Raw genomic sequence first — 25,925 nt, 5'->3', positions numbered from 1 at the left:
TCCTTGAATACAAATGTAAACCATTTGTTAATTATATTCTTTCTTTAAACATTTTCCCTGACTTTAGCTCCTTTCTATTAAGTCCTTGATATATCCTTTTGTTGACCATTATTCAGTTTTTCAGTGTTTTGGTACAGCTGTTTCCCAAAAACATAGTGATGAATTTTCTCATGCAGATGATCATTATGTCTCAGGGTGTCTTAACCTGGAATCCAGGGGCTTCCAAGAACCACAGGAATGGAATTTATAGGATCCATGAACTGGTATGGGGTGTCAACCTTAAAAAACAAAACTACCAGTTATTCTACCAGCAAAAATGGGCTTATTCAGGAATAGCAGAGAATTATAATCAAGGACAAGCAAGCTACAGCAAAACCATAGGCCAGTCCCCTGAACAAAGGAGAGGAACACTTGTTTCTAGAGGAAAGGAAGAAGTTTGGAAGCCTGTTATAAACAAACAGTCCATTGGCGTAAAGTAGGAATTGGAGGTGTAGTGGCTTTTCATTGGCTGGGTTGTGACAGTCTTAACTGGCTGGGCAGTTCCCTAGTAGGGAGGGAAAGCCCATCTTCCTGCTGGGATTGTAAAGTATTAAGACTTGGAAAGTAGTCTTTCCGTAGGATCTGTAATTGGCGTGAGTGGCAGGGTATGAGAGCGCCCCCTGCTGGCCTCCCCACGCCATTCTGAACCAGGTTTCCTTTTGATTTTCACAGGGGGGAAAATTATCATCTTTATTTTCACTAACCTGCAACTGAAATTTAACAATTCTTTCACTTTTGGGGGCGCTTGGCTGGCTCAGTCGATACAGCACGTGACCCTTGATCTTGGGGTTTGAGTTCGAATCTGATGTTGGGTGTAGAGATTACTGTAAAAAAATAAAATTAAAAAACAAAAACAAAAACAAAAAACAAAAAAACAATTATTCACTTTTGAATTAAAAACAGTGGAAATCTTTGATATCAGTTTATAGTTATTGCAAATATCTCAAAATATTTTGCACTGATCATACACAAAACTATAGTAGTGATTAGACCCCCATTTAGATATTATTACTTTATGCACTAATAAACACGTATATTACTATATCACAAACTTTAAATATTTGATTTAATTTCATTTAAAATCCAATGTATTTTATTTTGTACATTTAAAAATATTCTCTTGTTCTTAATTATTGTTATTATTCTCAATTATTCATTGGCTTCACCAGAATGCCAAAGGGGTGTATGATACGATTGAGCTTAACACCTCTCCCCTTGGGGATGGCAGAGTAATGTAACAGAAGAAATGGGATTCCTAAGTAACTTATACCAATTACCTGGGAATTCTTAAATGAGAGACAAATAAAATGCTTTGTTCTAGCCTTTCCATAGTTAACCCCATCTTGATTTTCTGGACAGTTGTGATAAATGTTATCTTTTATTATTCATAATGTTCTAATTAAAATATTCCATAACTATTTATGCAGAGAGAAATGGTATGTAAGAAAAAAAAAGACAATTCATTATTTTTATTAGGCTTTGGATGAATTTCTGAAGTCTCAGTAAAAACACATTCAGGCAGAAATACACTTGTGCCTTAATACTTCTCTTACAATTTCTCTTGCTAATTTACTTTATGCCAGTTTATTTGTTACAACAGTCAAAGAACCTAGAAAGGAAGAAGGGAAAATTTTGCTACCTCTACACTTGAAAACAGTAGGTAATACAGGGTCTGAAACATTATTGAAGGATTGAAGGTCAGTAGAACATAAGCAGAGGGCATACAGACAAGAGTCGATGGTAAATTCCACAAGTGAGTTATGTGCCCAGCATGGGTTGTTTCTTTTATTCATTTATTTTTTAAGGTTGCCTTTTTTAAAGTAATCTCTATACCCAACATGGGTCTCAAGCTCATGACCCCCAGATCAAAAGTTGTATGCTCTTCCAACTGAGCCAACCAGGCACCTCAGGTTGTTTCTTTTACTTACCGACTCTCGCGACTATTTGGATTGAGCCAAGGACAGAATTCTTTTCTCATCCTTCCTCCTCACTCTAAATATACATTTCCAAACACATCTTTGGGAGGAAAATAGGTAGATTAACAGGAAAAAAAGAAAACAGGTTTAATTGTACACATGCAGGAGCATTGTGATGAAGAGGTTCACTGCCCAGCTAGAGATAGAAGTTTATAAACCAACTTAGTTAGGGGAAAGAGAGTGGGGAAAGACTTCCAAGGGAAAAACAAATGGGCTTTTAGGGAAGACAAATGAAGGGTTCTGATAAACCTCATTTACACAGTTTCCTTTCCTTTCCTTTCCTTTCCTTTCCTTTCCTTTCCTTTCCTTTCCTTTCCTTCCCTTCCCTTCCCTTCCCTTCCCTTCCCTTCCCTTCCCTTCCCTTTCTTTCTTTCTTTCTTTCTTTCTTTCTTTCTTTCTTTCTTTCTTTCTTTCTTTTCTTTTCTTTTGGCATTTTATTTATTTATTTTTGAGAGAGAGCCATGCACGAGCTGAGAAGGGACAGAAAGAGAGAGGGGAACAGAGGATCTGAAGCGGACTCTGTGCTGACAGCCGCGAGCCTGATGTGGGGCTTGAACTCAAGAACTGTGAGATCTTGACCTGAGCTAAAGTGGGATGCTCGACTGACTGAGCCACCCAGGCAACTCTACACAGTTTTTTTGAAACACCTCCTGTCTGGAGACTGCTTTGGAGGGAAGTTAGTGGTGGCCATTTTTTTTTTAGGAGGCTCTGCTTTAGTCAAATGATGGAAATTCAGTTAAGATTTCTTTCTGCTGATGCTCCTTTTGTTTTTTTCCCCTGTCTTGGCTACTGTGAATAATGCTGCAATGAACATAAAGGTGTGGGTATCTCTTTGAGATCTTGATTTCAATTCCTTTGTATAAACACCCAGAAATGAGATTTCTGGATCAAAGTATAGTTCTATTTTTAATTTTTTGAGGAGTCTTCATGCTTTTTTCCATAATGGCTGCACCACTTTACATTCCCACCAGTAGTTAGGAGGGTTCTCTTTTCTGTATATCCTCACTCTTTTGTCTTGGACTCAGCTCTTGTATTGTGATGTCGTCAACTAGGGATCCCTGGAGGCATGTACATTGCCTGCATGATTTGTGTTGAGCCCCCACAGACATTTCCCCAACCAGAGCCAATCTTGTGGCTGGACTGGCCCTTGTGGCTCTTATTATGATGGCAGGATACATCTCAGCAACAACCACTGTGAACTTTGAAAAAACAAAGCTTATTAATCATATATTCTGGAAGGTACATGGCACACTCAAAGTCATACAGTGAGCTCTTGTGTGGAGAAGGAGTGTGCAGACTCTGCCTTTGTTGGAGTCATGGGTGGTATGCCTACGATTTTGAGAGTTTAGTTTTTATTGGTGAATTTAAAATATAAGGGGGAATTAAAGCTTGGGAAAGGAAAAGCAGGGTCACACAAATGGTCAGTTATCTAGGTCATCCAAGGCTAAAAGGGGAAGTTCATGGGTGGGACAGCATAGCTCCTTATTTAGCTGTAAAGCTAGCAGTATGTTTATTTGAGATGGATGTCTTTGGAATGGATGCCTTGGCAATCAAAAGCTTACTGTCAGGCACCTCTGTTACAATTTAAAAAGCTAATTGTCTGGCACTTTTCACTCACCTATTATTATTTTTATTTTTTATGATGGCCATCCTATAACAGGTGTGAGGTGATATGTCAGTGCAGTCTTGATTTGCACTTCCCTGATGGTTAGTGATGTTGAATGGATAAAGAAAGTGTGTGATAAAGAAAATGTGGTATTAATATACAATGGAATGTTATTCAGCCTTAAAAAGGAAGGAAATCCTGTGATTTTTGACAACATGGATGGGCGTGGTGGACATTATATTGAGTGAAATAACCTAGACACAGAAAGACAAATACTGTATGATCTCACTTATATGTGGAATCTAAAATAGTCAGACTCATAGAAGCAGAGTACAGTGGTGGTTACTAGGGGCTTGGGAGGGTAGGGGAAATGGGGAGATGTTCATCATGAATAAATAAGTTCTGGAGATCTGATGTATAGCATACTGACTGTAGATATGTTAAAACAAGATAACAGGCCCCAAATGGAGTTGCTTATGCTAAGCCCCACATCATCAAATTGAGACTTAAAGTAGTTTTGGCTCTCCCAGAAACCAGAAACTGTTTGATGCACTAGTTAAATAATCTGCCTAATATATTCCTACCACTCCCTTAAAGAAAGTTACCTTGCAATATAGGACCTGCTTTTTTGCCTAGTATAACATCCTTGTTCCCGCTTCCTCCTGCATATAAAAGTCTTTAATTTTGTATAGCTCCTTGGATCTCCTTTCTATCTGTTAGACTGGATGCTGCCTGATCCATGAATCATTGAGTAAAGCCAATAAGATCTTCAAAATGTACTCCGTTAAGGGGCACCTGGCTGATTCAGTCTGAGGAGTGTACAACTCTTGATCTTAGGGTTGTGGGTTTGAGCTCCATGTTGGGCGTAGAGATTACTAAAAATAAATACACAAGCTAAAAAAATTTTACTCAGTTAATTTTTTTGTTTAACAGGTAGCGAAATAGTACTGTATACTTGAAATTTGCTAACGGGATAAATCCTAAGTGCTCTTACCACACACACACAAAACAGTGAGGTGACAGATTTGATAATTAGCCTAATTGTAGTGATTATTTCACAATTTATATGTATACCAAATCCATTTATAAAGTGATTTCTTTCTGTATCTGCTGTAACTCAAATGATTTCAGTTTATATTTACAAACACACACACACACACACACACACACACACACACTTCCTTTCTTTAGCCCTAGCATCTTCATACATCTCCCCAGTTTGTTTAAAACAGTCAGAGGGAGAAGGAAAGGATTTAAGAATTGAGAGGGGTCTCTTCCTCTGAGTAAATGAGACAAAGGTTTCTGTGTCATGGTCATGGATCTGATAGGCATTAGTCTTTGACCAGAGTTTATGAGGATATTAAGGTGTGTGCATACTTATAAACTTAAGAATGCAAAGAATTATTCCCTACCCAGAAGGGAAAAAATAATCCCCCCAAAAGAACGACAGCACAGCCTTCTCAGATACCTGCAGTTTATGTCCTTTATTACAAGGAAAACATCAAAAACATTTCAGTCAGGAAGAGTGAATAAGTCATAAATGATCTAGTACATTTTTAATATTCTGACTTATTAGAGTGATTCAAAAGTCGCGGAGAGAGAGAAAGAAAATTCCTCGCATCATTTCCTGATCTTATTAGAGCCCAGCATAACAAGGGAGCCAAATCACACAGATAGAGTTCTCATTTGCCAGCATACATTTCCAAATTTGTAATGCTTCTCCCAACAGCTGACTCTGGGAAACAACAAAAAGCAGTTACTTTCAAAACGCTCCTTGTGATGAAGTGGAGAAAGCCCTGGACTGGTAGTCAGTTCAACTGGATTTCTGTCTCAGTTATTCCACTAACTTCATGGTCTTCAGCAAATCTCTTAACTTTGGGCTCCTACATACAACAGGCAGCATTACAGGAGTGCTGTACTATTAAAATGAGATCATTTAGATGAAAGCACTTTGAAATGCTTGAAGTGCTATATAAATACAGATAATGACTAAATTCCAGAGGATAGGATCTGATGAGAGAGCTCAACTGACCAGTATGATAAAAGAAAGCAAAAAAGTTTACTATAGAAAAGCCCAGCCTCATTTTATGTCTCCATTTCTCTTTGATACAATGTGCTTAACAGAATGGGTTATAAAGAGAAAAAGAATAAGAAGTAGAGGAGACAGAGCCTGGGGCAGCTCAAATGCATTACTCATTGCAGTTTACACATTAAGTTGAAGGCCAAGGGCTGGGTTGTCACCCCTGCAGGATGGTGTCTACCTGTCAAAGTGTACAGGCATCTCGGGGTTACCCTCACAGGCAATGACCACACGCCTGGTGCTTGCCAAGGCCCTATATCTGCAGTTGGGGGTCCTGGAACTTCCTGTCTCCCTGCAGTCTGTGACCTTCACTACACCCTCATGGCAGTTCATCTTGCCATTCTTGCACTGGATATTAGTGGTGCTGCAGATACTACGAATGTTCCAGATGTCTTCATGGATGAAAGTGTTGACATGCTTGCACTGACGCACGGTCATCTTCCGTCTTTGCATCATCAAGTTGCAGTAGGCATCGTTGCCACCTGTCCCCTCAGGGTCCACATGTTGCCGCAGGAATCGTTGGTACATGCGATCCTGGCCATAGGAGGGCTGCACCAGACCCAGCATGGTCAGCAGCAAGAGCAGAAGCAATGCATGAATCCTCCGGAGAGCCATCACGACCTTGGAGATGCCTAGAGAGAAGCCCAAGGGGAAGGAGAAAGGAAGGTAAGATTTGGGCACTGGAGAGAGGTGAAGAGAATGGCAAACTGTCATTTCCTCAACTCTAGTCTCCTCTTTCCTCCTTATCTGTACCTTATCAGCTCCTCACTCTTCTCTGCTCACTTTTCTTGTCTTGCTTTTGCTATAGCAAAGAGTATGTAAACATGGCTTTTTCTGGAAGCAAGAGTCGCTCTCTTTTATGGAGAGAAGTTGCTGCACTGAGCACAATAACTCAGGATGGACACTGACTGGGTGGCTGTCCATTGTATCTGGCCTGTATGGTTAGAGCGTGAACAGGAAGAAAAGGCAGAGCTAAGTGAAACTGGAGTTGACTATTTCTTGAGGTAATTCTCCAGTCATGTGATCTTTGGAGTGTTGAGTCCTCTGGAGACTCTGATTCCCCCAAATTTGGATAGACTCAGAATATGTCTTTTTTCTCTTCTCTTCCTTTCTTTTCTTTTCTTTTCTTTTTTTTTTTTTTTTTTTTTTGAGAGAGCAGGGGAGGGGCAGACAGAGAAGGAGAGAGAGAGACAATTCCAAGTAGACTCTGCATGGGCATTGCGGAGCTTGGTGGGGGCATGAACTCATGAACTGTGAGATCATGACCTGAGCCAAAATCAAGAGTCAGACACTTAGCACTTAACTGACTGAGCCACCCAGGTGCCACTAGACTCAAGATATGTCAAAGAAAGCTGATGAACTGATTTTAATTCCTTATATCTGGAATTGAAGAAGTACAGAAAAGAGGTCGGGGCAGTATTAGGTATTAGTATTAGTATTAATATTTAATTTTCCTCTTAACTGGCTATTCTCCTATGATATTAAAATCAGGGCCTTTTGGAAATCCTGTTAATATTACATAAAGAAACCCTACAAAAACAGAGTATCAAGTCTCAGTGCACTAAAGGTAGTAAATATTGGCTGAATAAACTAATAAATGAAATGCATGAGCTTGTGAACAAATGAAGTGAAATGGATATAGAGCGCGAAGGTGTTTTCCAGGCTTGTGGAATTAACCAATAAGCTAAGAAACATTAAAAAAATAAATCTTGGGGGGCCTGGAGGGCTCAGTCGGTTAAGCGTCCCACTTCGGCTCAGGTCATGATCTCACTGTTCGTGGGTTCAAGTCCCACATCGGGCTTTGGGCTGACAGCTCAGATTCAGAGCCTGCTTCAGATTATGTCTCCCTCTCTCTCTGCTCCTCCCCCACTCACACTCTGTCTCTGTCTCACAAGAATAAATAAAACATTTAAAACAAAGTTAAAAAAAATAAATCTAGGGGCACCTGGGTGGCTCAGTCGGTTAAGCATCCAACTTCAGCTCAGGTCATGATCTCACGGTTCATGGGTTCAAGCCCCTGCTTCAGATCCTCTGTGCCCCCTCTCTCTGCCCCTCCCTTGCTCATGCTCTCTCTTTCTCTCTCACTCTTTCAAAAATAAATAAACATTTAAAAATAAATAAAGAAATATAAATAGCACAATCTCCACAAAAAAGGATGTGGATTGTGGGGTTTTCTTTTTCTGTTTCTATGTACAACCCAAAAAACTAGGCCCTGCTGATATACTCCATTGTCCTGCATCTATCCTTGATACTCTGCCTGTCTTGTCAATAGCTGTTGGTAATTCTCTGTATTCTCTGGCTGCAGGATCTTTGTGCTGGCACCTCTTGATGGTGGGAAATAAACATTTATTTTACACAGTCAACAAAGAAACAAACAAACACCTCTGGAGCAATGACAAAGAAAGCATTGTGATATAGTTTCAGAACATTGCTGCTAGGGACTAATTAAAGAAAGGAATCCAAGGCCTATCTGGCTCTAAAATCTGTACTCTTTCTGCCATCTTCTAATTGCCTCTCCCACCCCATGTCCCAAATATCCAAGGTACTATAGATGTCTGTGCTCAGAGTTGGTTCTCTCTAGCAACAGAATGTAATCAGGGGTGGAATAGGGTGGGAGTGGAGGTGGGAGTCACTTACCACACTAACTCACTAGCTAGATGCTGCCTTCTGGCTGTCAGTCTGGGACTCACATGCACTCAAACTGTGAACTACTTTGACTCTTATGATGAGGCAGGATTGACTCATTAGAGGGGGGAAAAAAATCTCCAATTCAACAGGGAGTGAGCATCCCAATAGCAAAGGCAATTTTTTTGAGGAAGACTGGCCCATTTCTACATGTGCAGTCCAAGGGCTGGCCTCAGCTGAACCCCTGGGTTGACATATATGGGCACTACTGGCCTTTGTTTGCAAAGGTGCTGCTTCCTGATGCCGGATCACACGTGTAAGTGACTGACAAGGCTGATGAGGGACCTGTGATCTGTTCCACCTAAAGCCTACACTTTGGTTAGTGGTAATGACAGGATGAAACATAACCATGATTCTTTTACATGCCACCTTCTATGTTCACAGCCACCTTTTGCCTGTGCACAGAAAGTTGTAAAGCTCTATGTCATATTGCTGTGCCTGCAGCTGATATGACAGATGGAGTCAGGAAAAGAGGGAAGTGAGGGAGTCATGGGAAGAAGGATGGATGGGAGAAATGATGCTCAATTTACTCCTTACCCCAGCACCCATGGATACAACTTCTGAAGGCACACTTAGCACTTGGGTAATGGCTTCATCACAATGACGTACTTTGGGTTGTTTTTCCCAGATCTGATCTTGCACCTCTCATCTTGCACAGTTCTGTCTACTTTCTCTCATCCCTCTTTGTGACCAAGATCATGGTTCAGCAAAATAACTGACTACAGAGAAAACTTGAACTATTCATATAAGAACAAACCCATGGCTTCAGCCACAATAACGAACTGATTTAACAAGACATGGGAAAATATTTGTGAACCGAAGTCCAATGTAGACGTCAATGGGTACATCTCAGGGTGCTAGGTACTACAGAAAATCAAATGATGCCTGAATCATCCCAACACATAGTTTTTGGTCAGAGTTTGTCCCAAAGTCTTTCTCCACTGCACCAGATTGACTCTCAATAAGAACTAATTTCTATATGGTGATCCCCAAAGCCTAGCTTTGCCACATTAACTGTGTGACCTTGGGGAAATTACTTAATCTCTCAGCCTATTTTCTCATAAGTAAAATGAGCATAATGGTAATACCCACCTCTTAGAGATGTTATGAAGAATTAATGATAAAATCAATGTCAAGTGCTTATCACAACGCCCAGCCCATGATAGTGTTTACTAAATGTTGGCAATGATCTTTTCATAATTTCCATTCATCTTGTTTTCCTTTGATTCCTTCAATCTGATAAAAATAATGAATAACTGCACCAAACTGCATACATTTTGGATCCCTTCCCCCTTATTTTGTAGAGTACCTATATTCCCAAGAAATTACAAGGCCCCTTTTAAGCTGAAATATCTCACCTACTAGCATTTCTGCTGTGTCTCTAGAGAAATTTGTCCTGTCCAAATTGCACTGAAGTTTCTTCCTTGAATGTGACCATTCCTCAAAGGACTTGACATTTTTGAAGTTTTTCTTCTCTTTCCCTTGCAAAGTCAATAAAGTACAGCTGACCAGTACTGCAACTCCTCAAATGATTCACTCCAGATGAAATGACTTGCCTGTGACTTGACATTTCATTCTAAACACCTTTTGACGGTGAGAGAACAAGAGACCCAGAGCAAAAAGTGCTAGGATTGGCCACCAAGCTGCTACTAGCTCCAAAAGTAGGACAGGAAGCACCCACAGCCCGTTGCCATGTCATCGCCAGGGAAACAGTCATTTGACCCAACACTAGAGCAGAGTTTGCAATGGTAATGCTCTAAGCAGATGTTTGGAGAAGACATGAGTTTTCTCACATATGGTGTGATCAATGTAATAATGGTCTGTGCCTTTAACTTTCTATATCAAGAGAGGGGCAATGATCTGTATGGAAGTCACTTTGCCTCATATCAAGGACATAGTACTGGTTGGAGACCCCGAGAAAGCGTCCAAATGTTCTACCACAAATTGGAATTTTCTTACTCTTTAAGGAGTTTTTGAGATTTTATGATAAGGCACATTTTCTAATAATAGAGGTTTGGAAAATTCTTCTCTCTAATGACAGTGTTTTTAATTTTGAAATAGATAACTCAAGGCGGACAGATTCATGTGCTGAGTATACACCTGTAACCTACTTCTCCATCACTTCCTCCCCAAATTTGAATATTTTCAGGGAGGCTGGGCTCTCCCAGATGGCACCTAGACACTGATCTATAACCCAAGTATTGAGAAACCAGGGTTTTTGGCCCATTTAAGAGCAATGTGGGCAGCAGGGGAGGCCACCACTGGGGATACTGTGACCACGACAGTTATACATTCACAAGATGGCAAACTGTAATTTATAACTGTAATTTATCAACTGCTTTCTAAATAAAATATTGAGACACCTGTTGATAGGAATTAGGTTAACAGGAAGTTAATCACTTAACCTGTGGACTGATAAGTATATTTTACAAAGAGAATGTCGTTAACTTAAGTTTCTGTTTACTTGAAAACCAAATCTAGTTGAAGAAGAATAAAAAACAAGCTTGGAATCTTTCTATGCCTTCCCAAAGATCTCACAGTTGCCAGATATTATTTGATAAAGTAAGAGATTAGGGAGAAAAGACTGAATGAATGAATAATAAAGTAATCACTTTTTGATCTTTATATAAAATAGCCATGAGAATATCCGGGGAGTATTCCATTCAAGGCAACATAAAAAAAATTAGCTCCTGCTTAAGATAAGAGGTGTCTACTCTGCATGGATTTTGGTATTGATGCAGGGTTACATGTATGGGTGTGGGAAAGAGAGAAAGTGTGATTAGTCTGTTGGTATTTAGTCCTCAACTTTTCTCAAGGTTTAACATTTGTAAAAATAATATTGGGCTTATTATTTGCCCCTTCCGAAAATTCTGCTTAGTTGCCATAAGCCCTGGAATTTTCCTAGTTCTTTCTGTAAGATGAATTTAACCACCTTCTTTTTACACAAAGGTAAAGTCCACCTCCCTACTGACTAATGAGGAACTGACTGATAAGGAAAAGGGCATTTCTATTGTATCCAATCCTCTCAGGGAGCAGCTGAGTAGAGAAAATGGGGTTTTAATAGATTTATAGGCCAATAATCAGTGAGAAGACTTTGATTCTTACTGATTTCAGAGTCATTTTTATTTCTTAAGCATGTTGTAAAAAGGAAAGCAAGAGATCCAGGCAGGTCATTCTCCGGGCCCCCGGCAATGAATGTTGCCACCACTGTTCTGGGGTGTGGAGGGAAATGCAAGGAAAGGGGAGCAGAGCCAGCTGTGGCCTGCTGGTTATGGACGGAAAAAGGACTCATCAAAGTGGACAGGCAGGCCATTTTCACAGGCAACAGCAATGTGTCTGAAGCCTGGTGTAGCTCTGTACCGGCAGGGAGGCCGGGGAGACCCTCCTACGTGCCTGCAGGTGGTGATCTGGAAAGGAGACTTGCTTAGTCTTAAAGCTTCTCCGTAAGGGTTTCCATTCTTATTTCCACAGATGGCCTTGATGCTGCCCTTGTTGCCATGAATAAAGGTGTTGGTGTCTTTGCAGGGTGTGGTCAGGCCTCGTCTCTCCATCATGCTTTCACAGTATCTGTCATTCCGGCCCTTTGGTTTGGCGTCATAGTGCTGGGTCAGAAAGTGTTTGTACCTGGAGTCATCCTGAGCCAGGGTTGGCGGGGTCAGACCCAGACCCAGCATGAAGATCAACAACAGAGGACCCTGGCCCATCACCATCTCTTCCAACAGGGGCTCCTGCCAAGGGCAAAAGGAGGTGTGGTCGGGGCACAGAATGGCATTGCCAGATTAGGCTAAAAGGACAGGGACTTTCCTCTCTGACAGAGCTTCTAGAGTCAGGTATCCTCAGTCACCTAAATACATCTTTTCTTTTCCCTTCCTCATTAATCTCAAACGTTTCATCAGTCCATTCCTTTGCAAAGTCGAATTAAAAGTTTCCTGAACACAACTCCCTGCCCCAACCATTCTTTCCTATCCCTTAGGATCGCTATTTACCTTTCTATCAATCACAGTATTACAAAATCCATCCACATTCTTTACTTCACTGATTAACATATTAACAACCTTTATGTAAGTTCCTACTGGGTACCAGACACTGTGCTAGGTCCTGGAACACAAAGACCATCAAGATACACCAAATGCCTCCCTGAAAGAGAATGGTGCATCCAGGGAGAAGGGACGGAGCTCCAATTTCCTGAGATGAGACAGTAAAATAGGAGGCGAGAGCTATGAAGAAGGGGTACTTAGAGGGAACCCTGAGCCCAGGGAAGGGTCGATCAGAGGACTATTGAAGACAGGATGTCAGATACTCAAGTCAGTTAGTAAGCCGGCTGTGAGGAGAGCAGTTGAGAGCAGTTTTATCCTCAGGAGAAAGGAGGCAGACCTAGTTCCCCAAGAAGTAGGTGTTTCATGGCCAAAGGTGGAATTATGAGGTGCTATTTAGAACGAACAGGGAGGAACATGGAAGAACCCATGTAATGCTTGGAACTGGGTCTGGGTCAACTCTTAGGACTGGAAGAAGAAGAATAAAAGCTTATCCTCAGTTGTTTTATGCATTGGGGACACTTTGAATCATTCTCAGATAACATTTTCTTTTTTAAAAAAAAAACTATTTATTTTGAGAGAGAGAGAGAGAGAGAGAGAGAGAGAGAGAGAGAGAGAGAGAGTCAGAGTCCCAAGCAGGCTCCAAGCCAAAATCAAGAGTGGGACGCTTGGGGCGCCTGGGTGGCGCAGTCGGTTAAGCGTCCGACTTCAGCCAGGTCACGATCTCGCGGTCCGTGAGTTCGAGCCCCGCGTCAGGCTCTGGGCTGATGGCTCAGAGCCTGGAGCCTGTTTCTGATTCTGTGTCTCCCTCTCTCTCTGTCCCTCCCCCGTTCATGCTCTGTCTCTCTCTGTCCCAAAAATAAATAAACGTTGAAAAAAAAAATTTAAAAAAAAAAAATAAAGAGTGGGACGCTTAACTGACTGAGCCACCCAGGCGCCCCTCAGAGAATATTTTCTAATTTTTCCTGCACGTGTACGCAGACTGTTTACACACAGGCAAATGATGTTACCTTGTGATAAAAACAAAAACAAAATAAAAACAACTCCTTAGACACTTTTTACCCCTTAAACTCTATGGCTCAAACTCACAACCCTGAGATCAAGAGTCCTGCCAGGCACCCCTCCTTAGACTTTTTCAAGTCAAAGGCCTTACGATTTGCTGCGATGATTTCTCAAATTTTTCTCAGAGGAAGAACAAGGAGAATAGGATTGCCACCATTCTCTCTCAGGAGCTGTCAATCTCAAACTGTAGAACTCACACATCCCAGGGGTGGTGTGTCAGACACTCAAACACACCCACAGGGTAAACAAGGTGCTTTTTACCTGGAACATGATGTTTACTCAGTGATAGATAATTAAAAATAGGATTAGGGACGCCTGGGTGGCTCAGTTGGTTAAGCATCCAACTCTTATTTTGGCTCAGGTCATGATCTCACGGTTGTGAGATCTAGCCATGTCCAGCTGCACACTGGGCATGGATCCTCTTTAATATTCTTTCTCTCCCTCTCCCTCCAACCCTCTGCTTGCACTCTCTTTCTCTTTCTCTCTCTCAAGAAAAAAAAAATAGAATTAAACAAGTATAGATGATAACAAAATAGAGAAGAAATTCTTTATGGACTTTTAAGATTGTATTTCTTTTTTTTTTTAAATTTTTTTTTTCAACGTTTATTTATTTTGGGGACAGAGAGAGACAGAGCATGAATGGGGGAGGGGCAGAGAGAGGGAGACACAGAATCGGAAACAGGCTCCAGGCTCTGAGCCATCAGCCCAGAGCCTGACGCGGGGCTCGAACTCACGGACGGCGAGATCGTGACCTGGCTGAAGTCGGACGCTTAACCGACTACGCCACCCAGGCGCCCCTAAGATTGTATTTCTTATGAAATTTGTAGATTTGAGAATTGAAAGATATCTGGTGTTTGCAGCAAGTAGTTTCTGACTATACCTTTAGTTCTTTGGAGAAAACCTTAAAGAGTATTCAGTGCCTTTTAAAACCACCATAGTCCTTGAAAACAATATTACATTATATGTTTACAATCTAGAATTTAAATAAAAATTTGAGGAAAAATATCATCTTGATTCTACATAAGTCAGAAAAAAAACACCATAGTCCTACACATTATATCAAATACATGTGAATGCCCCATATCCAACAATAAAAAAAATGACTTTTCACTGAATATCTGAAACTGATTTTTATAATTTTGTTTCTCAAATTGTCTGTGAGTAATTAATTTAATTTATGAACAGCTAGGTTTTTTTGGCAATCATCACACATACTGAGAAATTCTCATAATGGGAGAAAATTTTGACCTTTGAATTATTCTTGAATGTAATATAATTCTTTTGAATACTAAATTTAATAATAGATGGTATATTATCATAGATATTAAATTAATTATTGATTTTTATGTTGTGCTTTTTTGTGTGTAAGTCAATAAACATTATTTTCATATAAAATTATTTTGGTAGACCTTACAGAGGCAATAGGTCCTAGCAGTAAGCCTGTTGCTAAACAGCCCTGGGAGTATGATCCAGGGTTTTGCTGGTTACATGGAAGGCATGTGACAGAGTAAGCAAAGTGAGCTCTCATTCTCATCAACATTTGGCATTGATCCACCTTGTCTGTTTCATAATAACTATAAACAAATTTGGTACACTGTTGAAAAATACCAGATGAGACACTGAGGAATCTTTTGACCATTCTACAATACTGAAATAACCAGCGGCTGAAAAGGTTTCCATTAAGCACACAGAGTATCATTTGTAATAGAATCAAGTGAAATTGTGTTCTTGGAAGTTTAGCAAGAAAGTGGCACATCATTGCAGGGAGGAGAGCCACTCCTAAAAGAGTAACAAGTATTCCTACATGGTTGCTGCTCCAATACAGTATCTACCAAGTTCTTTACACTTGCACTTTTCATTCTCCTGGCTGTGTTTTCTTTTTCTAGTTTTTTTTGGAAGACCTCATCAAAGTTTTACTGACTTGTAATCAACTAAGTTTCCTGTTCAGCAATGCCTTCTAACATCAAAGGTATTGTAGAATAACAGGATGTCAAGACAGAAGGGACGTTAGAGACCACACAGTCAACACCTCTCTGCCAGAGAGGGAGAAATCCCAGAGTTAAAAAGAAAAAAAAAAAAAAAAAAAAAAAAAAAAAAAAAAAAAATCAGGAAGTAGAACCAGAGCTGGTAGTACCCAAAAGAGTCATTAGGTGGCAGTGGTGGATAGGAATGTTGCCAAGGGTTTCCACGCTCGGGAGGAGACCATGGGTGCTTGTAGGAAGTGCCAGTGTTAACAGGCTGTGGGGATATCACTGCTCACAGAAGGGAATATGAGCTGACAGGTCTGCCAAGAGTGTCTGTCCAAACACTCTATGCTTTAGATATTAATATCAAGGACACTTTACTAGATATAAGTGTTAAAGCAAAAGTCACGAAGCTGATCTGTCCACAAGGATATAATAAAATAAAGGTTATTTCTTGTCGGGTTTCATGGATGCCATTTCCAAGCCATTATCTATGTGATCTTGGGACAACAATGACCTGTTTGTCAGTGTTTCCTACTGGTGTGTAATCTATAGGAGGGCAGAGCCGATATTAGTCACCTTGAATCACAGTGTCTGCCTCATGGTAGACCCTCAATAATTATGTTTTTAATGGTTGACTTCATTTTCCTCTCCAGGCCTACTGTATTCATCTGTAAAACTTTTAGGGTTGCTAACTCTAAATGCCTCTTTCTCCATGGTTCTCATTAAGCATAAAAGCCTTTTCTAGTTCCACCAGGATGGAATTGCAGAGACAAGTTTGTGTCTAAGTGTAGTTGGTGGCACAAGGCACCACCTGGAAGAAACAGATGATAGGTTGACTGAGACGCATCATCTCTTAAGGCTTGGTGTGTAAGCCAAGCCTACAGCCCACCTCTAGTTAAGACATTGGACTGACACAACACAGGAACTTCACATCCTAAAAAACCGCTTGCTTGTTGGAGCTTGAAGGCCCTCATGTCCTAGCCTTAGAGGTTAAGGAACATTTTTGTTTCTGATTTGCAGCATTTGTACATTCATTCTGTAACAACTTAGCTGAGGTTTGCCCAGGCTTACTGCAATCTTAACTCCCTCAGCCACCCAGAAACCAATCCTAGCAAGTATACACTAGGGCCACCAGTAACAACATCTGCTCTCCCATTCATAACTTCCTCACTTATATACTCAATACTAAACTTCCCCTAAAGAGAGGTCAAATGGAATTGGGAGAAAACAAGTAAGAGATTATTTGTGGTGGGGAAGCAAATCTGCCCAGGCCAAGGGTACAGAGATCTGGTGGTCAAATTCATTCACATTTGTCCTTCCACACCCAAGCACATAACTATCACATTTTTCTTACTGGAATTTGTCCCACAATTTGTTTTCTACATTACCTTTACCTTCTACCTCAAACAATCCTTTAATCTTCACAAAAACTAATATTCTCTCTCCTCACAGGCAATGCTTTGTATTCAAGAGATCTATCAAACTTTATTCACTAGGGAGTTAACTAGACAGTTTATGATCAGTGACTATGGTTACAGCTTCCATAAATATGGTCTCACACTTTTATTTGTCCTAGGGCAATATTCTCCAAAGTGGAAGCAGGACACCTAATGCATATTCCTCCCTTGTCCCCTTTCCTTCCTTCTTCTGTTCAACCTGCAGTGTACCTTTTCTTTTCTTTCTTTCTTTCTTTCTTTTTTTTTTTTTTTTTTTTTTGCTTTTGCCATGTGTTGTTCTATTGTGCTTTAAAAGAGACCCAAAACTTTCTTAAGGAAAGAATTAGCAGGAAAGATTACAAGAAAACAAAGGTAAAAGTATACTTTCTGTTTCTTTCCTTGTTAAGCCACATATGACATCAGGGCGGAGGGGTGGGGGTCCAGATACCCTTCAGCAAATGCTTTTCCCAGATCTGTGGGGACTTTATCACAATTTAGGAATCCCTTCTAAATCTCCACTTGTTCCCAGTATCACTAATTTCCTTTTATTTCTACATTTAGGCTATCCCAAAAGAAATCTGTTTGCATTTTACATTTTAGAATCTGACTTATTTCCTTCTTAATTCGTGAACTTGGACCAAGAGTTTTTAAAAGGGAAAAAATGGTTTCACTGAAGTGGATGGATGTCTAGAAATAGTATACATATAAACAAACAGAAAAATAGATTACCCAGGAGGAAGAATCTTACAAAAGTCTGGAAGTTTCCCTCCAACTGAAGATGGGTTCCAGCTGTTTGTTCCTGGAGATGAGTTCCAGCTGTGTGAACCTAGAGGCCCCTTTTGGTTCTGATTATATAGTGATCAGATAAATGGGGTGGGAAGATTAGATCTAAAGATCTCTGATCCTGGCAGAGACATGAAAACCAAGGACACTGCTCTTGGACAAACAAGGAGAGTCATTCACCTTTTCCCTGGGCATGACTGGGTCAAATATTAACCCACCTGAATGGATTAGAAATTTGTTCTGGAAGGCCAAGTTTGATAAACATGGCCTTTTGTCCCATAGCTGCCTATTTCTGATGTCTGTGGTTCTGACTCTTGCCCATGACAGGACATGCAGTAATCTGGATCCAGAAGATGTTGTTTCTGATCCTATGGGCCATCTCCGAGAACTGCCTTGGAGAAAGCCTGCAGCGTAAGACGATGCTGTTTCACTGTCCTTTGTTCTTACCCACATAATTTTGTTTCATGAAAAATGCTAAGTAGGCTATTTCATCGACTTCACAGAACCAGGAAAGTATTCCCAGAGAAGGTTACGTGACAGCTATTCATACCCTGCCTGTGACCTCAACCTTCCAGCTACTAACCCTCAGAAGTTTCCTGGCTGTATTTCCTGGGCTTCTCCTTCCTTTCATCCTAACCTGTTCACAAGAGATAAATCGCAAGCACTCAATTTTCTGTTCCTTGTAACACAGTTGCGAAATTTATCTCCACCATCAGTGCAACACTGATACTGCATCTACTCACAAAGCCGATTTGGATTTGTTGCTTGAATAGAAACAAGCCAAGTGAGCCAAAGGTCACTGGGGTCACTTTATAAAGATCCTATAGTTTCAAATATCAGGTAGCTGTAGGCTGCCAACTGCTTCACAGACCTTCAGCAACCATCTACACTGGTGTGGCATCTCCAACAGGGCTCTTTTTAAAAAAATTCTCAACCCTCTCTTGTCATCCATCCACCTGTTTTCTGCCTGCCTGTCTTTGAGAAGGTGTCAGTAAAGACAGGCTGCCTGCCAATAAAATAACTGTACTTGAAATCATCATAATAATCATAATTACAGTCATTGCCTTTCATTTTATGATGCTCTCACATACGTGATCATATTTAACTGTCACCAGGACTGTGTGAGGTAGGTGTTACGTTAAGCCAGGAAGCTCCCAGATCAAACAGCAGGGGAATGGTTTAGGCAGACTTCAAACCCCTCATCTTCGGGGAGCGGATCTACTCATCTTTCCAGACTCAGCATGAGCGGCGCCTTCTCTGAGTCCTGCCAGGTGCTTCACAGTCCCACCGATCCCAGGAGGAGTTGCCCACGTCTTCCTTTGGGGGATTCTCTGTACCCAGGACACACTGTGCTGAGGCCAGCATGGAGCAGCGGTCCCAAGCTGACTCTAGACTTCAGGTGGGTCCTGGTGTGGGTGAAGCTAGTGGGTCAGCCCAAGTGAAGCCTATTTGTGTCAGAGTCTGTGACGCTCCAGCGATGGATTCATCCATAGAGAAGGCCATGATAAGAGGTGGGAGAAAGATGCCAAGGCTGTGGACCGGTGTTGGGCAAGGAATATGATGTGCTTCATTCACATCCCCTCTGACCTGGCCTCCTGGGCCTACAGGGAGGGCTCTACAATAAAAATCAAGGTTGTTTCATGAAATCTCTCTAAGATTCAGGAAGCACACAGCAAACCACTGTAAACAAGTTCACTACATGGTTGACTGCAGGTTGTGAGGGGGGTGGGGCAGGAGGCAAAATACCTTCCTGGAGGAGGCTCCTGTTGAGACAGAGTTGAGTCGAGTCTGGACAAGAACTACAGCAACAGGTCAGACCATGTGCTCTATCAAAAAGGAAGAGGACACTGTGTGTTGGTATCTTCAAGCATTCTCAGCAGCATGGGACCCTTTTAGGGCAGGGATAGACCTCCCCCAGGGAGCTGGAGTAAGAAAGAACCAAATGGCAGCCTCACTATGTTGGCTAAAGGGGCTATTTGCAAACATGTTTGCACCCCCTGGGAACTTCAGGAATGCTCAGGGAAGAATGCGAGCTGATCTGGAGTTCTTACAACACGGGTGGGATGGATCTGGCTTTACTTCAGGTTAGGAAACAGGTCGTTAGCCATCACCCTTTGATGATTTCTGTCTCTCCATTAGATGGAATCCTTAGAGAGAAGAATAATGGTTTCATTCATCTCTGCATTCTTAGTATATAAAAGAGTGACTGACTCCTAGGCCCCAAGCTTTTTTGTTACCTCTCATTGCTTCTAGAAATATACCATCTGATCTCACTTTGGAAATCCCAACCACAAACTCTCCTGGATTCTCTTAAGACTTACAAACACAATTGGGTTTGGCAACAGCTACTGGACAAGGCGGGCCTGACTCCCACGTAGAGCAGGAAGGCTTCCAAGGTTACCAGGAAGGCTCTGCTTCTGGCTGACTGGTAAATCCTGAAAGCCCATGGATAGACCTTCATTTCTTAGGTACTGGTCCCTGTTCCAATGCCAAAATTCCTAGGAGGATAAACTCCTTAAACAGCTGTCTGTGATTCACACATGCTTGGGCATGGGCTTTATGGCCCAGCTGAAGAATGGTTTTAGGCAACTGGAATGGCCTGAGGATTTGAGGAGAAAGAAGAGTGGGCAACACGGAGAGCCTGGAAGGACAACCTTCACTGGCTTTTCAGCTGTGTTGAGGCCCAGCCCTGCCTGAGCTTCACTTTTTCCCCCTGTTCTCTTCCCTTTTCCCGGCACCCCCTAGCCAAAGTCTGAGCTAAAAGGAAAAAGTCTGGTGCCAAAGTCTGAGCTAAAAGGAAAAAAGTCTGGGGGAGTGAGAAAAGGGCCGAGCACACAACCGCAAACTGCCTCTCCCTCAGTACCTGGTGCCTCAGGGTTACTGAAGTCTCTGGAAAGGAAGGGACAGGCGTGTCCCTGATCCACACCATTGTTCTGCCAAATACCAAAGTTCAAAGTCTGTTAGGTACCAAGAGAATCAACAAGACAAGGGGCCCACAGAGTGGGGACTCTACCTGCACCTAACAGGGTGCCCTAGTCCTCACTTTCCTTTTGTGGGCAAACCTGATATTTGAGAGTGGTACCTATTTTAAATTAATCATATATCACTATTTAAAGAGACGCTGAAGAGCTGAGTTCTAAAAAGTTGTTAATGGGTTGCCTGCGTGGTTCAGCCAGTTAAGCGTCTGACTCTTGATATCGGCTCGGCTGAGGGTCAGGATCTCACGGTTCATGGGATCAAGGCCCATGTTGTTGGTCTCTGTGCTGGCAGTGTGGAGCCTGCTTGGGATACTCTCTCTCCATCTCTGCCCCTCCCCTGCCTGCTCTCTCTCTGTCTCTCAAAATAAACACATATTAAAAAAAAATTAAAGTTATTAGTCAGTCATTTAGTGGGGAGGACACGGCCAGGCCCATTGCAACACCCCTATGGCCTCAGCAATCCTGGACAGTGAAGCAGTAGCAAACTCCCACAGTCTGTGGAGATCAAGAGGACTTGATTAACAGGATCCTTCTCTGATAAATCACCTAAAATGTGAGCGCGCACGCGCACACACTCACACACACACACACACACACACACACACACACAGAGTCCCATGGCCTGAAGCACCAGGCCAAACACCAACTCACACAAACAGACGAGCCTCTGATGTTAGCTTTATGCTGTATTGCTGGGAGCAACCTCAGGCCTCTGCACACAGCCAGGTCCCTTCTTTGCCTGTGGTATTTCACCTGACAACTTGGGGATAATTAACACCCTCCCCCACATAGGTGACAATGCAAAAAGCCAGTTAGGTGAATGGTGAATGGTTTGCTTTCAGTCCCATGGTTTTTCCTTTCTTTTCAGCTTGGCACAATGTGGTTATGATGAAAAACATAAAAGAAAGGTTTGGGGGGGTGGGAGTTTGACTATTTCATTAAAATGCATTTAAGTGTGGGGCACCTGGGTGGCTCAGTCCGTTGGGCGGCAGACTTCGGCTCAGGTCATGATCTCGCGGTCTGTGAGTTCGAGCCCCGCATCGGGCTTTGTGCTGACAGCTCAGAACCTAGAGCCTGTTTTGGATTCTGTGTCTCCCTCTCTCTGACCCTCCCCCATTCATGCTCTGTCTCTCTCTGTCTCAAAAATAAATAAACGTTAAAAAAAATTTTTTAATGCATTTAAGTGCTTACTCATTTGTATTTCTAAATACCTACAACAAGGAATTATATCTATATTTTTTCAGTAATTTTAATAGGTGTGAAGTAATTGTCAATTGAGAAAAACCCACTCATATATTTAAAAAATGTTCTGACACCTTGAATTTGAAAGTCATTCCCCTCTTCCTGAAATTTTTCTTGTGTCTCTTCTTCACGCCACTAGTTTCCTTGCATGTAGACACAGGAAGCCTGGGGTTCTCCTTCTAAGGACTCAAGTGCTGGTGTCCTTTACCCTTTAGACAGAGTACATATGTTTAATTCTGTCCTTAACACTAATTATAAAATTAGGTGATGGGGAGAAATGACTAATCTCTAAATTTGTTTTAACTCTAACTTTTTTTTAGGTTTATAAGCATGAAACTTATTGACTAACAGAAGTAATGGTTAAAAGAGGATGAAGCTCCAATGAAAAGAAGGATCACATCTCCAGGGATGGGGGGGGGCAGTATGACTGGGGGAAAATAAGCCACACTCTTGCTTACATGCCTGTGTATTTTCAAACAAAGACAAAAATTACACATGTACTGTCAACAAATGTGGGGCTTTGTGCCCATTCTCTCTCCCAGGCATCTCAAGGTGTTCTTCTAAGAATTACTATTAACAGAAATTGCTCTTTGCTCAAATATGGATTAAGTGAAAACTCCTACTGAGGGGTTTTACTGGCCTGATATGGTCCACTTTCTTAGCCATCTACTTTAATTTCTGAATCGCATGGGCAAATGCTTCCAACAATAGCTTGACAAATCTCTTACCTTTGCCTGCTTATAACCTGACATCTGCCCTTTCAACAATAGCCAGAAACATTCTTCTTTTCCTGGAATGGTTTTTCCCCCATCTTCTCTGCCAAACCACAGCTCTTCTCCACATTACTAGAGTACCCTCTTTTATATAAGGGTCATTTACACACTGCCACCCCAAGATGTCCTAGAATAAGAAAGAGGGAGACCTGGAGGACTATCAAGCCCTCATTTTACAGGTAAGGAAACTGAGGAACAGAGAAAGATAACATGCATTCTCCAAGGAACATCTGGTGTTCCAGGACCTAGAAGCTTTCCAACACACCGCACAGCTTTCGTATTCCACACTAGCAATTTCTAGAAAATTAAAGCTTATTTTAAAGGTGCCACTGAAAGTTGTTGTTTAAGGGAAACCTATTGACTATTTCCATGAATTTCAAAAATATTTTACTCCCTCTTTATCTGTAAAAGAGTTGCTTAAAATAAAGTGTATCAAAATTGTCCTTCGGCACTAACTAGTTAGTAACTGTAGTTAAGGAGTTCTTCGAATACCTGAGGCTGCTTCTGGGAAGTTAGTTGGCCAGTGCTATTCAGGTAATTATGTCACTTGCGTTTCTAGTGATTACATTTATGACTTGATTATAAGGTTCTTAACAACACAGAGGGAGGGTCTTGCCTCATTTGCGATTTCCCTAGTCCCTGGCATGATGCTAAAACTGTTTTTACTGTCCTTCCTAAATAAAGATGCTCTGTTTCGCCCATGTGTTACCATGTGTTACCATATGACATGCTGTCTCAGAGTAAGAAGGCCAAGGATCCCAACATTCTAGTAAGAAAGCTTGGGTTAGAGGTTGTTTGCAGTGTCTCCAAGAAGTTCAGCCCTGGCTGATGGTGGGTTAAGGGTGAGGAGACAGATGTGAGTAACCAGAAAATGAAAACATCAGCCCCAAGTGCCAGTTATGCTGGCAAAAAAGAACAAGGCCTGCTTCATCAATCTGGCGATCCACCTGGGTACCAGGTAAAGAATCCTTAGGTTTGAGCAAGTGCAGGCTCCCCCCTACCCGCCTCCATTCTGTCCGCCAATTCTGTGGTCCCCCTCTGAGCCCACATTCTAGGCAACAGATTGTCATGCTGCCATCTCTGCTCAGCTGCGGGAAGAAAACCTCAGGGCGGGAATGTAGACTCGCTAAGTCGTATGAGAACAGGACTTTTACCTTCCTTCCCATTCCTCAGCAGCTCCAACCCGATTCCGCAAACGCCTCCCCGAAGAGCCCCACACTGACTCTGCTAAGAAGGGGCTCCTCGGGACAAAACGCTCTTGGTAAAACTACTCACAAGGAGGAGCAGCGGAATGTGAACCCACCTCGGCCTCGGAGCAAGGCTGCAGAAACGCGCAGGGCGGCGGGAAGAGAGGTTTTTCTCACCGGCTTCTTCCCCTCCCCTTGTTTGATGATAGGGAGCTGGTAGAAGACGCAAAGACGTTCTTTTGAATCCTGTTTTGGATCCTGGGTGGGGTCAGTTTGCGATTGTGTACACTGCTACACCGACGGGCGGGGGATGCAGCGGAAAGGGGGCGGGGAGGAGGACGGCGTTGGAGCCTCTGTGCAGTTGGGACCGCGCCCTGTTTCCCCGAGGGGGCCTTTCCGGCCGGGACCTGCCTCTGGAGCAGGAGCTGCGGGCAGGTCCCTGCCTGGAAAAGGAGAGGGCCTTGGAGCCCCGAGCCCCACGCGCCGCGGCCTCTAGGACGCGACCTCCGGGGACAGTGGGCCTTGGGACACCGGTCTCGCTCCCAGGAGCGAGGCGGTCCCTCCGAAGTGTCCGCTGGCGGAGAGTCCAGGAGACCAGGCAGTTTCTTCCCTCATAGCTCATCAGCCTCACCTGGCACGTGTTCGTCCAGTGCACCTTTCTTTTGCAGCACAGTCGGAAAGTGAGAAAGTTTGTACAGAACTAACTTTGGCGTAGTTTGGAAGGAAGGAGAAAAAGCAAAAGTCTGGGCTCGTCCGGGATTTGAACCCGGGACCTCTCGCACCCAAAGCGAGAATCATACCCCTAGACCAACGAGCCACGACAGCGAAAGTTTGCCCATGTTTCCTCTGAACATTACTTTTCTACTCACAGTTGGCCGCCAGGCTGCTCCTGAGTTCTGCTGCATGTGGTGACATTACCTTTTGCTTTGCAGCCCTTTCTCCCATCTTCACAAAATCTCACCCTTTTGAAAGCTGACACGAGTTCTAGCTTCGCTTATTCTCCCCGATCCACGTTTTGGAGCCCTCCAGAGGCCGGATAGGGTGAAGAGAGGCGACTTTTCAGACCTCAGGCGGCGTGTTGGGCTCCACCGAGCACCGCCAGACGGCTGAAGCTGCGAGCTGGATCCTGGAGGGAGCCTGGCGGGGGCCCGAGGGTCCGAGCCAACCTCGCCTGCGAGGCTGTAGGGTCCTGAGCCCAGGCCGGACACGCTTGCAGCTACCTCGCGCGAGCCTAACACCCTAGGGGCAGGAAATGGTGGGCTCAACATATGGGGAGCCGAGGTCAGTGGGACGTGCGGCCGTCTGGCACGTGTGGGGATAGTTCAGGCCCCTGAGGGAGAATCGACTTTTCCATCTCCCCACCTTGCCTCACTTGCTTCCTGGGTCTGGAATTCTCTCGCCTAGGCTCAGCCCAACTCACGTCCAAACCTGTTGCAGTTAACTGCTCTGGCTCAAAATCTTTTTTGTAAAAGTATAAAAATATATAAAAGTTGTCTTGTAAGGGCCTCCCCCTGAATGGCTGTGTATATAGAGTGCGGGCGAACACTCGGGACAAGGGCCACAGTTTAGGGGTTTTCTTTTGCAAATTGGGGCCTCTCATCCCGCAGGGCGCAGACATGTGCATACAGCGTTTATAGACAATGTTCTTCTGTACCAAACAGTGGTCTTGGGTTTTCGAACCGTAGACTTCAGGCAGCGATCCAGGATCAAGTAGAAGCCAAAAGAACACATCTGAGGGAAAATTAAAATTAACTCCCAGCCCTTCCAACTCGCTGCCAGAGGTGGCTCGCAGTCGCCTCCTCCCTAGAATCTGTGCGAACGGTTTCCACTTGTTCACACACGCTTGGTGGAGCTCAAACTCTTTCTTTGGGACAGGAATAAGGTCTGGACAAAGCAACTCTAGAAGATCCCCCAAAGAAACAAGAGAGCGATGGATTCTTGGGTGACACCAAAACTGGAACTCCTCCTTCGAGCCGGAATCGAACCAGCGACCTAAGGATGACCGCACGGGAAGCGCACTACAGTCCTCCGCTCTACCAGCTGAGCTATCGAAGGGGGCACACGTAGCACCTCTCCA

At 42.9% G+C, this 25,925-nt stretch overlaps 2 protein-coding genes and 2 non-coding genes across 12 annotated transcripts; all 4 read right to left on the bottom strand.

Moving 5' to 3' along the window:
• Positions 1–5,081: 5,081 nt before the first annotated feature.
• On the bottom strand, positions 5,082–24,070 carry LOC122467685 (ribonuclease 4). Of its 5 annotated transcripts, none has more exons than XM_043554210.1 (2): positions 23,965–24,070; positions 5,082–6,333 (listed from the first exon to the last, which is right to left on the bottom strand). In XM_043554210.1, the coding sequence occupies exon 2, from the start codon at positions 6,314–6,316 to the stop codon at positions 5,879–5,881; it is 438 nt and encodes a 145-aa protein (XP_043410145.1). In that variant the 5' UTR covers positions 6,317–6,333; positions 23,965–24,070; the 3' UTR covers positions 5,082–5,878. The 5 variants fall into 5 exon arrangements, with proteins under 5 accessions (XP_043410145.1, XP_043410148.1, XP_043410146.1 ...); XM_043554213.1 differs by lacking the exon at positions 23,965–24,070 and adding an exon at positions 19,415–19,493; XM_043554211.1 differs by lacking the exon at positions 23,965–24,070 and adding an exon at positions 17,634–17,729.
• ANG (angiogenin) lies at positions 11,488–24,076 on the bottom strand. 5 transcript variants are annotated; one of them, XM_043554206.1, is made up of 2 exons: positions 23,965–24,076; positions 11,488–12,114 (listed from the first exon to the last, which is right to left on the bottom strand). In XM_043554206.1, the coding sequence occupies exon 2, from the start codon at positions 12,094–12,096 to the stop codon at positions 11,656–11,658; it is 441 nt and encodes a 146-aa protein (XP_043410141.1). In that variant the 5' UTR covers positions 12,097–12,114; positions 23,965–24,076; the 3' UTR covers positions 11,488–11,655. The 5 variants fall into 5 exon arrangements, with proteins under 5 accessions (XP_043410141.1, XP_043410143.1, XP_043410139.1 ...); XM_043554208.1 differs by lacking the exon at positions 23,965–24,076 and adding an exon at positions 19,415–19,487; XM_043554204.1 differs by lacking the exon at positions 23,965–24,076 and adding an exon at positions 17,615–17,727.
• Positions 24,077–24,593: 517 nt separating this feature from the next.
• TRNAP-UGG lies at positions 24,594–24,665 on the bottom strand. The gene has a single exon. It is a non-coding gene; the product is annotated as a tRNA-Pro (tRNA).
• A 1,147-nt stretch (positions 24,666–25,812) lies between these two features.
• TRNAY-GUA lies at positions 25,813–25,903 on the bottom strand. Its single transcript is given in 2 exon segments — positions 25,813–25,848; positions 25,867–25,903. It is a non-coding gene; the product is annotated as a tRNA-Tyr (tRNA).
• Positions 25,904–25,925: the final 22 nt, after the last annotated feature.

Source organism: Prionailurus bengalensis, chromosome B3 (assembly GCF_016509475.1).
Source record: "Prionailurus bengalensis isolate Pbe53 chromosome B3, Fcat_Pben_1.1_paternal_pri, whole genome shotgun sequence".
Classification (NCBI taxonomy): domain Eukaryota; kingdom Metazoa; phylum Chordata; class Mammalia; order Carnivora; family Felidae; genus Prionailurus; species Prionailurus bengalensis.
Note: the sequence above shows the minus strand (reverse complement) of the source record. Positions and strands in the feature narration are given on the sequence as shown.

What these genes read in the sequence shown, in the direction of transcription:
- LOC122467685 (XM_043554210.1), bottom strand. Translation starts at nt 6,316, where the DNA reads ATGGCTCTCCGGAGGATTCATGCATTGCTTCTGCTCTTGCTGCTGACC.
- ANG (XM_043554206.1), bottom strand. Translation starts at nt 12,096, where the DNA reads ATGGTGATGGGCCAGGGTCCTCTGTTGTTGATCTTCATGCTGGGTCTG.